Below are 17,365 nucleotides of genomic sequence, written 5' to 3'. Positions count from 1 at the left end.
TGTGTATGTATAGTGTATGTATATGTGTATGGGGGGATATGTGACATCATCATAGAGGAAGCTGATAAAAAGTGCACAGAGAGAGAGAGAGAGAGTGTGTGAATAGAGTGGGGTAGAGAGAGTGGGGCCCTATGGCTTTTGGTAGTGAAAGGCGTAGAAAATAAAGCGTCGCCGTCCCTATCTGGGCCCCTCCTATAATAAATATCATAATTTCTCTCTCTCTCCTCTCTCAGATATTTTCTCTTCTTTTAAATATTATATCTATGTTTGGCAATAAAAGTGCTTCTTGTACTCTCTCTCAGACTCTCTGTCCTGGACTAATACTACCTCAGTTGTTTTTCTGTTGGAATTGTTTACTATTTCAATTTTTATCACTATTTCACAATAATATATATAAAATCAAAATTATTTTTATTTTTTGCTTTTCGAAAGTTATAAAGATGAATGTGAGTGGACTGTTAAGGGACCTTTTATGTTAAAACTACATTATAAGTGTCATGTTAATCTTTAGTAGTTAGCATGCATGTATACACACATAAACGGCGACAATTTTGACACGATTTTGTAAATTTAACTTGAAATTAAATAGTTAGGATTGAAGAATTTGATACATATAATTAAATGGGTCGGATTACGATTTACTTATAATCGTAATTCGACCCATTTATGTGTGTTTGATCCGTTTATTTAAATGGGTTATGCTAGGGTTGACATATATAGTCTTAAAAATTCATGTCTTAACACGATTCGAACTCAACACGCGAATACGAATTGTCGCTCCTATATAATACACAGCTAAATAGCAGTTTGTATTTCAATAATTAACGTGACCGAATGTTGTATGAAGTGTCACTTGTTTTGTTTATTTTACTTTTTTAAGTATAAAATTACTAATTTTTTACAAATTCGATACAAACCCGACAAACCCTAATGTTAGGCTTTGTTTCGTTAGGTATTCCACGGGGCGGCTGTTCATTATCCGTTCTGCCACCCAAGCAGCTTGAAATCCAGAGGCATCGAAAAGTGCAAGTTTAGGAAATTGATTTGGGAGGTGACAGTTAGATTTAGGTATAAATATAATATTATTATAAAAGAAAGTTTTCTTCATCTACATTAATAGTAAAATATTCAGTGCCAAGTTACCCACGTACACTAACATATGTCTGCCACGTTATGATGTTGCTTTTTACATTCCGATATTTACAAATCATTACGTGGATCAAATGATGTCATTTTAGAAAAGCACACTTTGACAAAACAGTATCACATGTTTTCTACACTTTTTTTTTTCTTTTTTTTCTTTTTTTTTTTTAATCTTTTTTTTTCACTGCCATTCATCATATATATATATAGGAATAGAACCCTTTTCACTAAAATATTAAAAAACAATAAAATCCCATTATTTTTCATTTTATCACCTTTTTAAAATTAGATTTGTTTATATACAATTATCATACAACTAATGAACAACATAACAAAAAAATATTTATTCTTAATCAGTAATTATATTTTTATTTTTTACAAATGTTGATTTAAAAGCTAGTTTTTATTGCCACGTCTGACAATTAAATAACATTACTAGTAAAAAAAACTATAGAACATCTCTTAATAATTTTTGAAAAAAAAATGCAAAATTAAATTATGTGGTTTACTTGATTTGTAATTAGTCCATGTAGTTTACTTGATTTGCAATTTCAACCTCTGAATTAATAAGTTCTATTAGTATGACATTGGCATAAATATGACACGTATCATAATTTTATTGGCTCTCACGTGTCGCACTATCGAAATTTGTTAATTCAATGGACAAAATTTAACTGTATGGATTAAATTATTCTTTTGGCATACATCAAAGACATATGAATTAATTTTAATATCACGTGGAACTAATTGCAAATCAGGTAAACTATATAGACTAATTTAACATTTTTTTAGAAAAAAAATGATATTAATATATCTGTTACAAATCTCTTACACATCTCATTTTTTAATACAATATTAAATTTAAATTTTGATTTTATAGAGTTGTATAAAAAATGTACGTGTAATTATTTAATTTTTTCACGGCAGGTAAACCGTCAATCCTTTACAGAAAGGGGGGCGGAAGAGGTGTCGGTGAAGGAAAGCGAGTAGATGAGGCTGCGTGCAGTCGAGAAAGTGGAGCACAGCAAGGGAAGCACCTAAAAGTATATGCACAGATAAGGGGCAATTTGTAGGCAATGAAAGCCCACTAGTTAGACAAAGAAAGGACACGTGAGATTCAGTCCCACCTTCACAAAAAGCGTCGCCTTTTCGACCTTTCCCCCCCGATTCCCATACTACCCTTCCCTCTCCAAATCATTTGACAAAAATATCTTCTCTTTCCGTTCAAAAAAATATCTTCTCTTTTTTTTTTTTTTTTCTTTTTTTCTTTTTTTTTTTTGGACCATTCTTATTAATTGATACTTTTTGGTAGCACGGGATGATGGGATCATTGGGATGTGCTTTTCTTTCAGAAACTACCCAGCGGCGAATGGGAGGGCGACACGTGTTTTCCTCCTTTTGTTAATTGTAGATGGATAAGGCAATGGAGATTTGAGACCCTATTTGACCATGTAAGAGAGAGAGAGAGAGAGAGAAAGAGAAAGAGAAAGCTCAACAAACATGTATGATATATGGTCCAAGTGGTTATCTGTTTTAATCTATTAACAACAAAAATTAAGAGGGAGAGAGTGAAGGGGGGCGAATAATTAGGAGGAGAAAAAGAAATGGACAAAACTAGTTTTGATGCAGACACCTATATATCATCGACCCACTTAACTCACACAAATGTTTTGACTTAATCATGTAGTAGACCCTTTACCATCTATATACACGCTTTATGCCCCCGCATTTAGGACAAAAGCAATTTTTTTTTATTATTATTTTTGTGTCGGATTTAGATCAGACTTTTAGAGCCCTAAAATGAACATGTAATGGAAATGCAAGAGTTTATACCTGTGAATTATTTATTAATTGTTGAAGGGTGAAAAGATAGCTTGTTGAATGCCGGAGCTTCTTCTTCTGCAACGCATGGTGCAGTCATCTGTTGTTATAGGACAAATTGAGTAGGACAGCAAGTCAGCAACAGTGGAGATCCTCAATGAACGATCCAAGCCCAATGGAAGACAGAAGAAGAAGACCAATTTCTGAACCCAGATACAGCCATACATGACAGCACGCCAGCAGGTACCCACTTCCGCCCTCCCCCCCCCTTCCCTGAGGAAGACGTACTTCAGAATATGCCAAGCCAAACCAAATCCGACAAGATCTTACGAATAATCAAACCCAACAAGCTCGTTCAATTTCTTGAGCACTTTCATCATAAATAACATTAATTAATAGTAAAAGAGTGATGTTATTTCATAGACTACTTTATAATTAAGATAAATTAAAGACTCCAGTCATGTGAAAATCATATAATAATCTACTAAATAACATTTTTTATAATAAAAATGCCCATGCCCTCACCAACGAGCAAGGAATAAGATCATTTCAATTTATATTTAAATAATATAATACCATGTATACCGTAAAATGCTGTGAAATATAATCCTGACTATAAATTGATTCCTATTCCTCCTTCGGAATCGGAAGTAGCCTTCTTCTGTGAGCACAAATAATTGGGAAAAAAAAAAAAAAAATCCATGAAAGAAAGCAACATAAAAAAGAAAAAAAAAAAGAAGCTGCTGCCTTGCTTGGTGAAGGAAAATTTCTAATAAACAAGGACGAATGACCGAATTGCTCTTAACATTGAAGGGACAAACCTTCACTTTAATCATGCCACAAACTCAACAATTCACATCAAAATCTCACTAATGATTTTAGTGAAAAGCTTTAAGTCTGTTGAACCATCTTCAGGCATAATGCATGCAAACTGTACAATCTACCAAAAAACGCAACATATTGCGATGGTGAGCAGTCTACAAATTGAAGAAATTGTCGGTGAAACCTCTAAACTCCGCCTGGCACCATACATCTGCTTGAAGCTTGCACAACCTCGGAAACAGACCTACAAAGCCTCATTATTCTTGAATATCCAGTTGTGAGATTCTCGGCTGCAGCTCTTATTTCAGCAATGATTGACTGAGGCCATGATTTCTCTGGACCCGCAGTGGCAGCTTGTATTTCGTTTGGGAGGATCTCCGAAGGATAAACACCTCTGCTCAGAAACAATCAGAGCAATCAGTGATCCTTTAACATGCTATGATGAAATTTGTCTACATATAAAGCTCATCTGATGTATGAATAGCCTAGAAAATTATGACAACATATAATCCGTCAGCTGTGGCTAGCACTATATGGAAGCTTTCCCAGTTACCTCAGGTTTGAGGTCCAGGGCCGAAACTCATCAAGGTGAGAACAATATACATCAATCACAGGACCTTTTATCTAAGCATTCCAAAAACTAACCACAGGACAATATATAGAGAATAATTAAAATCTTTTATCAGAGAGCTACCCAACAGCTCCAACAGCTCTAACATTCATATCGCCTTGCAGTGAATTCCTAAAACTTATGACATGGCTCTGTTTTGTCTAGTAACATGAATGCAAAATCTACTAGTGACTAGAATAAAGAATAGAGTTGTAAAGGACTTTACCGATTCAAACATGTCATGTCAAGAGTCAATGTCACCTTCCCACCACTATAAAATTCAATGAAACAAAGCTGCAAATCAAGCTGATTAACTGCAAATCAAAAGTACCACATTCACTGAGATTTCAACTCCAGAACGTAACTCTGAATACAACTCAAGTCAGAATTCATTCAGTATGATTATAGTTTGTACAGCAAAATAAGTGACCATAATTAGAAAAGTTCTCCGAAATTGAGATAATACTAAATAATATACAGAGAATAATTAATCTCCCTGCCCTTCCACATAAAATTGACTTCCTTTATCTTGACTTGAGAGATTCATCAAAGAAGTAGGGGTGCTAATCAAAAGTGCATGACTTGGTAGGCCTAAAAGCAAGTAATGTATTTAACTTGAACAGAAAATATGTGACTGCACCTTTTGCAGCCCAAATATGAATGGAATGGCTAAACTATAACAGAAACATAAAAAATTTGCATTATCGTCAAGATGACTTATTAGACTACAATTAGATGTTGACTAAACTTTTGTTTAGGCAGGAGACCTTTTTGATTAACCAATTTGAATGGAAACCACATGTGACTAAATGTTATAGCGCAGAAGCACAAAAAGAAAGGGGGAGAGGGGACACAGAAGGTATTACCAGATGGAGAATGAAAACCTGTCTGGACCAGATTTCTAATCTCTATCTGTGTTAACTGTACTTCCTCAACCACATCTAGCAGATTAGATAGAAGTGAAGTGGATATCTGCATATAACATACCATAGTGAATGGAACATCCTTTAACACTGGAGATAATAAATTCTAATACATACTTCCATTAAAAAAAGACTTTTTTATAAATCATTTAAAAAAAAGACATCGCAACATAAGAACTAATGCTAGTGTGGACTGCAGAGGATTAACTGAAAATGATGCTTATTGTATTTAAATCAGTGGTGTTATTACTGAAGAAAAAAAGAAAAAAGAAAAAAAAGAGAAACAAAAAGATAAGGAAAATGGACCAGCGGAACCAAAAATGCAATAAAGAGCTGGTGTAACTTACTTGTGTCTCTTGTGCCAAACATCTTGAACCAACATACTTCTTCGTGGTCTCAGCATTTACCAAAAATGAAAATGCAATGCCAACATCCATGTTTGGAAAATTCTAGTGAACAAGAAACACTGGATTATAGAAACATTAAAAAAAGAAAAAAAACATACACGAATTTCTTGTTGTTCATACCTTTAAGATGTTTATATCATTCAATTTGTTTGAGATGATTATGCTTGATAACGGACCTGTGTTTACTGTGAATCTGTACATCATCACGCAAACGATGTTAAACTTTTTTTTTTTTGCAATGTGATCATCTAAACAATGGCATCTAGTATGGACTCAACCACAAGATATGAGTCAAATAAAGAAAGGAACCCAATAAAAAGAGGAAACCTTTGGCTGATGTAGCCCTGATAATTGAGGAGAATATCATAATGGCCATTCCTTCTCTCAAAATCATCAACTTCCCATAACTGACAAAGTAACAGACAATATGTCCCTCAGTGACATGAGGCATTTTATTGTAAGCATTTACAAGAATCACAGAAATAGTAGAAAGACCTGCAAATCCTGGCGTATAAACCTGCAACACATTCTATTCTTCAGCTGATCATGAACTAATGCAAGAGTGTTGGCACAGTTTGGTTCTCCTTTCGTCCTACAGTTAGAGTGAAAAGATTTGCACAGACTTTCTATTTTTCTATCTAAATCTTCAAACTCCTGCCTTCTTGTGGCCACTTCATCACAGCAAGCCTGGCACAGTACAACACGTGCATTATAAGGAACCCAAAACTTCAACCTTATATTTTTGCTTAAACTATATGAAATCTACAACCTGAACAGGCACAAATGAAGAATAACAAGCATGGTAGAAATTGGGGAAATTAAATGAAAATACATATTGATGCCACCCGTAAATTATTTTTTCACCAACATCTTGTTTCGTTTATTTATATATATTTTTTTAAATCAATTCTAAATTCATTTTTGTCAAAATACCATGAAGAAATCTGACTTGTGACAAATTTACAAAAATGATCGTTAAAGTGAATTTTGCAGGCCACAGAACATACAAGATATGTTGACATCTTAATAAACCCATACATATACCTCATGCATGCCCTCAAAATTAACTAAAGAAGTCTGATGAAGACTATTGTCAATTTGAGCATCTCCTGCACCATATTTAGATAGATGTTCAATTTTCAACTTCAACACTCGACACTCCTGAATTCCAGAGCTCAATCGCTGTACTCTTTTCTGCATGCAAGTGTAAGGGCAGAGATGACAAACTGTATGCATGTCTACAAAAAGGAAAACACATGAGAGGAATAATGTACCAGCAATATGTCGCGCTTCAAACCCATTAATTGCAGGTTTGCCTTTTTATATGCAATTTCATACAGCAACAATCTTGTTTCGGCTACTCTGCAGTGGATAAACTCACCAATGTCAGAACTTGATATGCTAAACCATTTCTTGAACATTTATAAGAACCAATTTCATCTACATCCACGGTACTTTCATAATATGAAACCACCTTTTATGTCTAACACTACTGAAGGGGTCAACTTTCCCCTGTAGAAGGCGAATACAAGAACAGGGTTAGCAAAAGCTTAGTGTCCAAGGAGGTGATGTACTTGTAAAGCAGTAACATGTTAATATGTTCATAAAGTATGATATTGTATCTTTAACAAACCTGAGACTGGATTTCAGAACAAAGTATCTCATATTTTTTAACCTTCAATAGGCGAGCCACAAAATCTTCCAGCAACCAAATCTATACATGGAAAAGAATGTGAGCAAAAGGAAAAGTAGAAAAGCTAAATTAAATCAATGATCATGGTTATCTAATTCCACATCCCATATCTAAGTTCTGTTATAAGGAACAGAGAACAGAAGGGAATATACCGCCTTTAAATTTAGGTTATCAATAGATCCAGAAAGCAGTTGTTTTGTATCACCCAAGAATTTTACTAAAATCTGCAAGATGAGTTCCAAAGTTAAAAGTAATACCAAGGATTTGAAAATTTTACAGGCCATCAGCAAAACTGCTATGCAGTTAAATAACATACAAAAAAGCAAAAGTGGTAAACTTACATCAGCCCAATGCATCCGAGTTTTGTCATCTCCAATCGTCTCTCCTTCATTGTTAACTTCATTAGCATGTTCCAACATGAACTCTAAATTATGACCCCCACTTTTATCACCTTTTGGACTTCTCTGTATTTTTGTTAACTTGTCTATATGGTCTCCATCTCCAAAAGCTGTTTCAACATTTCTTCTTTTCCGTCCAGAATAAATATCAATATCTTGTGCAGGAAAAGGACTCTGTGAAATATGAACTTCATCATGAAAGTTATTATCACGTCTACTTGAACTGGACCTGGGGGATAGTACAACTTTCCCAACAAAAGGTGGCATCACGTAATTGTGTGATGCACTTGATGGGTCTTGCCTAGAGGGGCTTGGAGTTGACTCTTTGCTGGTGGGACTCCAAGTCGGCCTTTTCCTGTAGGAGCTCTGAGCTGACTCTTTCAAGGTAAGACTATGGGCCAGATCTTTCTTGGATGGGCTCTAAGCACCAAAATCAATGTCACATTTTGCAAGTATTTATGTAGGAATATATGTAAAAAAAATAACACCGTTCACATAAAGAAACATCCTAGTAATTTCACCACAGTAATGTACAAGGCAATTGAAATTTGAGTAGGTATTTGTCTATAAGCCAGTCTAATAAGATCAGAGTTGATATGCCCATGTGTGAAGCTGCGTGCAGTTACAACATACAACCAAAATATATATGTGCATGTGCATGTCTATGAAAGTGCGAGTGAATATACAGAAAGACTGACCTTTTCAAGAGAAGGCTCATTTTTCCTTCTAGGGGAATACAGTTTGAACTGGCGAGGGTCTGCTCCCGCTTGAAGGTTCTTATCAGTGCTTTCAAACTGAAAATTCATAGTGACCTTGTCCCTCAAAGGGCTTTGGATATTTATAAACTTTTCAGATTCATTGCAAAGATGACCGATGTTATTATCAAGGACCCTTTCTACTTTGCCAAACTCTTTGACATGGTTAGTCCTCAAGAAGGATGCATCAGACTCTGCTCTCATTTCAGAAAGCAACGAATCCAGTTTGTCAGCTACCAAACTAGAATGGCTATCACCGTTAACATGTTGAATTGAATCTCCACCTTGCCCCGAACCAGAAAAAAGTTTATTATATTGACCCAGCTGTTTCAAATCACGGGAGACACAATCTTGATATTCCATGCATGCTGATAAGTCCTGACCTTTCACAGGAGATGAAACAAAGTTATCAGGCATACCAGCTACTTTTTTGTTTTTCCTGTAATCAAGTGTGATCTCAACTGATGAGGAATCAGTTCCAGAAGTAACCAAAGTCCCTTCTGTGGGATTTTCTGACATTGAGAAATTCTGAACCAGTTTCGATCCTGACCGAGTGAACTGAGAAGGTGAACCCGCTGCTGTCATTGGCTTCTTATACTTAGAAACAAGGCCCAGAGACGTGTGATTTGGAGATTCCCCATCTTTTGCAAAGCCCAAGATCACTTCATTTTGGCTCAGGTTACCAATGTTTTTGGGGGTCTCTATTCCATCACCATCTATGTTAATCAAATTTTTTTCTTCATTCTTCAAATCAGCAGTGCACAAGTGCTCCTCTAAATGAGCAATGTGGGTATCCGCATGTCCTTCCTGAGGATCTTTGCTATTTCCAGCCAGAACAGTATTGAAGGAGGAAGGCATGGAAGAATAATTTGATAATCTGCGCTTCAATTTCTCAATTCCCTCTTTGAGAGTAGAGGAACTGGGAGAAGGCTCGGGAATTTTAAACTTGGAAATGCTTTTCTGAAGGGAAGACAAACTCTCACCATGTCTAATGCTTTCCTTACTTGAAAAGAAACCTGGCAGTTTTGAGGAAGGAGTCACAATCCCCATATGTTTGGCTGAATTAGGAGTATTCACAAATGATTGTTGTTGTTTAGAAGATAGCAAAGATATGGATTCCTCTAGAAAAGATCGATATCTTTCACCAGATTTCTGATTGATATCAGAGTCGCTTCTTCTGAATTCAAAAATACCATCCTTATTTGATGGAGTGCCTCTATTATCATCAGTGAACTGAGGTATTGGCCTAAACATTTCAATTGCATTTTCACTAAATTCCTTAACCCCCTGCAATTAAAATGATAAAACATGCAAGCAAACCTGTCACTTAGTCCCCTTGAAGAAACTCCCACATGAATTCCAAAAATCATAGGTAAATCCAAACAAGTATCTGTTAACACTTTACAGTTCATTCATTAGCAATGCTGCCAGCATGTTGGATAACAGATAAGCAAATTCAAGAAGAGAAACCACGTATTTTGTGTCAGCACAAATAATGTATCACCTTTAACATCTAAAACAGTCAGCAGTGACCAGTCACAAACTTCCAACCTCAATGATTATAACATTGAACTTATACTACAATTCATGCACAGAGTAAGTCCATTAAAAACATGTTATGAGGACACAAGAAGTACAAGAAACAGTAACTGTAAGAATGGAATGAAATAATTTCGGCGCATGATACAATGCCCTCCTAATGAGACAACCAAAGCACGTAATGGTCTCCAATGAAACTGAGTGAATGCACTCCAGACAGTCATTAAAGAACTCCCCAGGTGGATAATACTCTATACGAAATATCAAATATGAAGGAAACCAATTTGACTTAAAATCCTTAAAAAAAATCATTTTGTACTCACTTCAATTAACTGCTTGGGAGTTTGGATTTGGTGATCATAAGTAATCTGATCAACAGGAATATCAGTAGAACCACCGCTTGCCTCGCTCATCTTTGTACGAGGCAGAGACACTGCCTCAGCAGGCATTTCATGCATATCCTCACTCGCCATTATACACTTTGAGTCAATAGAGATAGAATTCAAAATGTTGCTGCCTTCTGCCAAAAGTGCATCTAATCTGGGAGATATCCTCCCATAATCATAACTACGTGCGTTTTCTCCTACAATACTCATGTCGTTTGAATCGTTACCACCAACACCAGCACTGCTTACTTTATCAACAGGAACCATAGACTTCTTAGCTTTAGTTAGTACCATAAAACTTGCTGAATCAGTAGAGGTAGCATTGTGGGAAGGGGTAGTAGCACTGTCTTCAAAGGCAAGAAGACGATGTGCCGTACTCATCGTCGGGGTCTTGAGATCGCCTCCTCCTCCAGAGTCTGACCTAGCAAGACTACGGAAATGCATAGAGAACGCGGTGGAATCCATGGTAATATCATCCGATGCACCAGAGTCCGATAACCTTCCGGGTCTAATGAAATTCGCTGACACAGGCCCAAAGAAATTGTCTTCTGCGAAAATTTTGAGGAGCAAATGCTTCAGCATTTTCATTGTCATTTTCAAGAGATTCAACGTATGCACGCACCGAACAATAACATACCGTAACATAACAAAAGTACAAAACAGAAGCAAATTGCTTAAAAAATACTTGTTAGTACTCATGAGTTAGAATTTTCCCTCATAGCCAAACAGAGGGGTAAGAAGGAAAAATAGAAGGTGGGGGAACTTGCCGTCATCATTGGAAGCTGCGGAGGCAGAGCCGACAGTGCTGCTTCCGGGAGAGGGCGAGCCGATGGGGCGCAAGAAGGAGTTGGGCGGATCGTCGAGTTCTGGATTGGGCGGGGAATCGTCGCTGTCGGCGAGGTCCCTGAAAAACCCTAGCAACTCTCGGTCAGGCCCACAATGAGAGGAGTTTGGGGTGGCGGGCTGGTCCTCGGAGAAGTCGTCGTCGCGGTTGAAGATGTGGACGGAGGTGATCTCGACGTCCGCGAAGCTCACGCGGCGGTTCGCACGCTTCTTCTTGAAGACAACTGTATCGACCTCGCCCTCGGTCTCCGTGTTGCCAGGCTCTTCGGACGCCATTTCTCGACGGAAAGGTCTGCACTTGTTCTTGATAAGGGCCAAGTACGAGGGTGTGCGAGATTTGGGGGTTTTGTGCGGGAAATGATGAAGCAATGTGTTGTTTCATAAGTGTTTTGAATTTATGATATTTATTAGCAATTAAAAAAATGAATTGGGCTTTTCTTTGTTCACATAGCTTTCCATATCATATTCTTAAAGAAAATGTGTGATTAAATTAAATTATAGAAAATGTATCGATTCAAGTTGTATTTTTAAAAATTATAACTTAATAATGTAAAAATATTGTAAAGAAGTACACTTTTAAAAACATATAATTTTAAAAGTTAAAACCTCAATTTTACTAAATGCGTAACTACATTTTTAAAAATTATATTTTTAAACCCTACATTTTGAAATCACAAACTCAAACATATCCTTTGTTTTTTTTTTTTTTTCCTTTTTTTAGAGGAAACTTTTGATTTCCATTAATTAAGGTCCGCATTAACAACATTCACCAACACACTGGAACAAGAATTAAGCCACAAACACTGGACGGGTGAGAAACAACAAATTTAGCCAGTAAGTGAGCAGCTATATTCCCCTCTCGCCTCACGTGAGAGATTCTCCAAGAGTGAAAACTCTCCAACATCTGCCTTGTCTCCAGCACCATATTTCCATATATGCTATCAGACTCCACGGAATTCCCCAAGGCCAAGATGATCTCACGAGCATCACCCTTCAGCTCAATCGAGTCGAACCCCATGTCGCCTCCAAATTGCACTACTCAGACGGGTTCCAATGGCTTCTGCTACAGTTGAATCCCTAATATAAGGGATGACATCACACATGGCTGCCTTCACTACCCCACGACATATCCTAATTCGAGAACGTCCTCTCCTGCAATGTACTACAGCAACCTTTATATAATCAAGGCAATTTCCAACTTTATAGATATTTTTTTTGATAAGTCAATTTCCAACTTTATAGATATCACACTAAAAAAAAAAAATGTTCTGATGTGATATAAAGTGGTAAAAATTATTTTAAAAAGTATTTTGTATTTTAAGGAGTGTTTTGTGATGTTTATTAATGTATTTGTTATTATAAAATAAATAAATAAATAAAAATTAACACTACTGATAGCCTGAAACGAGAAATGATTACTCATCTCGACTGCAATGAAGAAAACGGACTAGTGAATAGTTAGTGGCATACAACATTAAGCACCTTTTTTTCTATTGGCAGTTCAGAACCAGACAAATTAGACAATCTAAGTAAGGAAATTAACTTATAAAAGCATTGTGCTTTGATACATGAATCTCAAAAATAAGTCTAAAGTAGTTTCAACCAGATCCATCAAATGATAGGTTGCATCTCAGCATCTAAAGCTTACTCACACCTGAGATTCAACCATATAATGCACGCCATGGCTCCTCGCTATCCTTTGATGTATTTGCTGTTGGTTGCCACATGACACAGTCTCTCAAAAAGCACAGGCCAGAAGTGCTTGCCAAAAGCTCTCCCATCTCATAAAGTATCTGGAGAAGAGGCCACGAATCAGATGGTAAATCCAGATAACCAGAAGAAAAAAAGAAAAGAAAAGAGAAAAGCAGTTCTTATCTCAACAGGAAAACATGAAAAAGGTCGCAATAGCTTTCACAATCCATTATCTCAACATGGCTTCTGAGTCTTAGTTTAAATATAACTAAACTACGATATGAGCAATTTCACCAATTATAGGTGCATTAGCTGAAAGTAACCAGAGTATGAATACCTCAAGTTCTTCTCCTAGAGCTTTATCAGAAACACGTCGACCTCTTATTGGCCCAATAAGAACAAAAGTTGGCAACTTCAAGACACGGACCAAATGAAGAAGGCAGGATGAAGGTTCGTGATGAATCTGCAACGATGATGGCACCTTCTGGGTTCTGGCAGCCATGGCCTGAGTTACATCTGTTTCTGGGCCTATCTGTATTCCATAAATGGAAGCTTTGCTTTCATCTGTTGTTAAAGGTTTGCTTTCCCACTTAAACTTTGATGATGCCAGGACAAGTGGGACTATAAGTGTGGGCATGGAGGATGGTTTTTCTCCTGTTATATGTGACAGAACTTCATTAACAGCACAGGCCAATACTGGTGGCCCATAAGTTTGCATTAACAAAAGTGACACCTGAACGAAAATAAAGAGGGAAAAAAAAAATCCAAGTAAGGGTATTTCCTACAAAATTAAGGTGTAAGATTGAGTTACATAGTATGCCATTGCCTGTCTACGTGGTCAGGCAAGAGTTTACATAATTAACTAAAATATCAAGGGAAAAAAGGAGCATGAGGTGGGATTGGAGCAAAGTAACAAAATTTTGCAGGTGGTTGTTGTTCTCTCCTATTCTCTCTAGGCATGAAGACCAAAACTGGATGATTCATGGAAAACGCCAATAGCTAATCCCCTCTAGATTTCACATAAATCTTACAAACCCAGATATATTTCAATTCTATTAGGTAGTTTTTGGACAGTGCAACATCATTTCTAACTGCATTGCTCACGTCACAATGTCAAAGTGAAATTCCCTTGTCAAAAGAGCAAAGGAGAAAACAGCCGTCCGTCCAAACACAACAAATGCCACAAATAATAGAAAAAAGCTACGTTTGGACAGGCCATATCATATTTGGGATGCCTTGACAGCACAGAGAATACCTTGGTTATTCATCAAAACTCCCTTATTTCAACCAACTACAACTCCCTCATTCTAAAACGTGACACACTTTGCAATCCAAGCACAGTACTAAATAGAATCGATGATCAACAATACTAAAACATTGGGAACCCATTAAATAGAATCGATGGCCTAATTGTAATTCCTATCAGAGAAAGTCCAAATTTCTAAAAGGTTAATCACTGAGTAAAAAAAAAAATTATTTCTGTAAGAAATTCGATTCTGGGGGTGGTGAGAAGAGTACCTGATGATCGACATAGTGGATGACCTTCGCAGACGCTTTCTGATCCTTAATTCCGTACCGCTCCAATGATAGCTCCAACGACTCTTCTCTGCACACGCATACACAAAGGAAGCAACTAAGCAACTGAGAGAGAGAGAGAGAGAGAGAGAGAGAGATGGGAGGGTGTATTATAAGAGCATTGGCTTACAGTGGGCCCTGATGGAGAGAGGAGTTAGGGTTAGGGCGGAGAGAATCGTAGATGGCAGAGCCCAATCCCTCTGAATCTCTGAAAAGGAGGACTACCTTCATTCTTTCTTTCTTCCTTCTTCCCCCGACCCGAATGAAAGGACAACTACATATATAGGAGAGAGTACCTTTCCTTCCTTTTTCTTTGTTTTATCATTTATGTGGTCTTCAGAACGGCACCGTTCAGCACTTTCTCTGTCTCCTTAGTATTTCTGGAATCGTCTTTAAATGATGGTACCATTTGTTTATCATTGACATGGATTATTTCTTTCTTGATCTTAATTTTGCCTAATTTGACATTGAAATTTAAAGAGAAATGCTACTATTTACACCTATTTATCATATCCATTTTATATCGGTTAAAGTGATGCATTTTAAGTGGCTTTCTTTATTTTTTTTTTTTATTTTTTATTTTTTATTTTTTATTTTTTATTTTTTTAAATTACTAATATAGAAACCACTTAAAACTCGTTCCATCAGCCGATGTAAAATGAGTATGATAAATAAGTGTAAAGAGTAACATTAGTCCAAATTGAGAAATGATATAAATATTTCTCCTATACATCTCATTTTCAAATCACTTTATTGTATGAAGATATGTAAAAAATATGTAGAAGATTATGTGTATTATTTTTTGTCAAATTTAAATTAAGAGAAATGTTTAGTTTCATTATCCTGTACATCTCTTATCCATCTCCATAAAATAGATGTGTAAATCTATTATTGAATATGTGAGATCCACAAAAAGAGATTGACAAGATATACATAGGAGAATGACACCAAACACTTATCTTAAATTAACGAGAAAATTGACACTTATATATTTCCTATTCCGATCTTTTTACCAAAAATAAAAATATTAACAAAGAAATTTCCTCTCAAAACATTCAAAAACTCTTTTCAAGTTAATTAATAATATTGCTCTTCATTGTCATCTTGCCAAAATTAATGTTGACTTCATGAATAAATATATATATATATATATATATATATATGTATATATGTAAAAGTAAAACTGTGACAGTACTACTCAATCTTCCAAGCATGAAGAAAAAGGCAGAATTCAGGTGATGTTACATTAGCATTGCTCCGAGTAGAGTAATACCCACTAGTGCTGCCATCGCTGTCAATAGTTTCTCCATGGCTGCTGCCCTCAATGTCACTTTCACTTTCTGGTGCCCCTGGCTTGAATATAAACAAACCATGCCCCATGCCAGGGCTGGTAAACAGCCAATCGTGCACATCCCACAACACTTGCAGCGGGTTCTTGTTGACCAACACAGTCTGGTTCCCTCTGAACTTCCACTGCAAATTCCTGACATGAATCAACACAATCCCATCTATGCTAATCCACATCTCCGGATCTCTAGGCCCCGATGTCGAGCTCTCCACAACAATGTCATGTTCTTTTCTGGCGTCGAATTTAGCCCTGGTGGAGAAACTTCTCTTGGCGAATACGTTTTCCTTCTTGTAAACTAGAAAAGCATCCACAAGGGCAGGCCTGGATTTTGTTCTCTTGTATGCCTTCTTCTTGTAGTCTCCTAACAACAACACCACCTCTTCGTCCGATACCAGGGCGACGTAATACTCCGCGCACGGCTCGGGGCCGCCCGCAAATTTGGCAGAACGCAGATCCCAGTAGACCTCCACTTGATTCCCTTCTACCTCAAAGGACTTGTACCCTTTTTTGCTCCAGAAATGCCAAGGCTTGAGGTCAATCTTGCACGAGTAATGAAAGTCGCTATCTAGACTATCGACCCTGATGCTGAAGGAATGGTTCATGAGATTCTTGCACCACAGCACCGTCACGTTACGCCAATACGCCGCAATGTTGGCCTGGTAGACACACGTGACGGTGCTCTGAGCGGTTTTGTTTGCCGCAGGCTCTTCAACAGTTATTCTCTCTGCTAATGGAAATTGTTGATTCAATGAATTAGCTCTAATGGAACGACTAAAAGACATTTTTGTCTTAGGAAATTAAGCCAAAAAGGCTAGGCCGGGAAAGGTTCTCTCTTTTTCTGGGAGCAAGTTTGAACATCCGGCAAGACAACCTATTTGCATTTGCGTTCCATTTCTTGTTGCGCCAAGACCAATCATAACAATATCGTTAATTGATCATAACATGAAAGCTTTACGTAAAGATTTGCATGTTACCTCAACCACCGTGAATCTGCAGGCCGGCGATCGAATATATGCTGTTGAAAAGCTAAAGGGCAATGGAGGATTCTCGGGAAAATTGTTTGCCAGAGATTCTTGACGAAGAGAGAAAGGTAGGAGGGATAGGCATGGAAGTTTGTTTTGTTGGAGAAAAAGTCTCCTTCTTGAGGCTAAAAACTCAGGGGTACCGAAAGACAAGGGGCAATGGAAACGTCCTTACACATTTTATTTGTCCACTCAATATCAAACCCATTAGGTGCTGTAAAAAAATATTATAGCAGTTGTATTGTAATTTTTTCAACGATTTAAATTCAATTCTAATTCTTCTAATGAAAAAGAGAAATAAATCTAGACCGTTGAAAAAACTACAACTAATTATTTACAGCACTTAAAACCCAAATCCTTAACGTGTTTACCATTTTCCACCTGTCAA

The 17,365-nt window shown here is 36.8% G+C and overlaps 3 protein-coding genes across 3 annotated transcripts; all 3 read right to left on the bottom strand.

The window, feature by feature from the left end:
- Nucleotides 1-3,716: 3,716 nt before the first annotated feature.
- LOC133861603 (uncharacterized) lies at nucleotides 3,717-11,868 on the bottom strand. The gene is made up of 16 exons (XM_062297389.1): nucleotides 11,265-11,868; nucleotides 10,435-11,045; nucleotides 8,516-9,859; nucleotides 7,761-8,237; nucleotides 7,572-7,643; nucleotides 7,360-7,440; nucleotides 7,201-7,238; nucleotides 7,001-7,088; nucleotides 6,771-6,920; nucleotides 6,222-6,413; nucleotides 6,054-6,133; nucleotides 5,847-5,919; nucleotides 5,667-5,768; nucleotides 5,263-5,368; nucleotides 4,623-4,710; nucleotides 3,717-4,180 (listed from the first exon to the last, which is right to left on the bottom strand). The coding sequence occupies exons 1-16, from the start codon at nucleotides 11,614-11,616 to the stop codon at nucleotides 3,973-3,975; spliced, it is 4,062 nt and encodes a 1,353-aa protein (XP_062153373.1). The 5' UTR covers nucleotides 11,617-11,868; the 3' UTR covers nucleotides 3,717-3,972.
- A 934-nt stretch (nucleotides 11,869-12,802) lies between these two features.
- LOC133860986 (uncharacterized) lies at nucleotides 12,803-14,896 on the bottom strand. Its single transcript, XM_062296675.1, has 4 exons — nucleotides 14,738-14,896; nucleotides 14,551-14,638; nucleotides 13,370-13,765; nucleotides 12,803-13,133 (listed from the first exon to the last, which is right to left on the bottom strand). The coding sequence occupies exons 1-4, from the start codon at nucleotides 14,836-14,838 to the stop codon at nucleotides 13,002-13,004; spliced, it is 717 nt and encodes a 238-aa protein (XP_062152659.1). The 5' UTR covers nucleotides 14,839-14,896; the 3' UTR covers nucleotides 12,803-13,001.
- A 905-nt stretch (nucleotides 14,897-15,801) lies between these two features.
- Nucleotides 15,802-16,737, bottom strand: LOC133861697 (uncharacterized). Its single transcript, XM_062297492.1, has one exon. It carries the CDS (start codon nucleotides 16,735-16,737, stop codon nucleotides 15,802-15,804), a length of 936 nt encoding a protein of 311 aa, XP_062153476.1.
- Between the last annotated feature and the right edge of the window lie 628 nt (nucleotides 16,738-17,365).

Source organism: Alnus glutinosa, chromosome 2 (assembly GCF_958979055.1).
Source record: "Alnus glutinosa chromosome 2, dhAlnGlut1.1, whole genome shotgun sequence".
Lineage (NCBI taxonomy): Eukaryota > Viridiplantae > Streptophyta > Magnoliopsida > Fagales > Betulaceae > Alnus > Alnus glutinosa.
The sequence above is the reverse complement of the archived record's forward strand: the minus strand, read 5'-3'. Positions and strand labels throughout refer to the sequence as shown.

Excerpts from the sequence above, each read along its gene's own strand:
- LOC133861603 (XM_062297389.1), bottom strand. The coding sequence starts at position 11,616 with ATGGCGTCCGAAGAGCCTGGCAACACGGAGACCGAGGGCGAGGTCGAT. Across the intron at positions 7,644-7,760 it reads CTCGGATGCATTGGGCTGAT|ATTTTAGTAAAATTCTTGGG; the intron begins GTAAGTTTACCA and ends CTCATCTTGCAG. Across the intron at positions 4,181-4,622 it reads GACATGACATGTTTGAATCG|AGGTGTTTATCCTTCGGAGA; the intron begins GTAAAGTCCTTT and ends GTTTCTGAGCAG.
- LOC133860986 (XM_062296675.1), bottom strand. The coding sequence starts at position 14,838 with ATGAAGGTAGTCCTCCTTTTCAGAGATTCAGAGGGATTGGGCTCTGCC. Across the intron at positions 13,766-14,550 it reads TCCACTATGTCGATCATCAG|GTGTCACTTTTGTTAATGCA; the intron begins GTACTCTTCTCA and ends ATTTTCGTTCAG. Across the intron at positions 13,134-13,369 it reads CTCTAGGAGAAGAACTTGAG|ATACTTTATGAGATGGGAGA; the intron begins GTATTCATACTC and ends CCTCTTCTCCAG.
- LOC133861697 (XM_062297492.1), bottom strand. The coding sequence starts at position 16,737 with ATGTCTTTTAGTCGTTCCATTAGAGCTAATTCATTGAATCAACAATTT.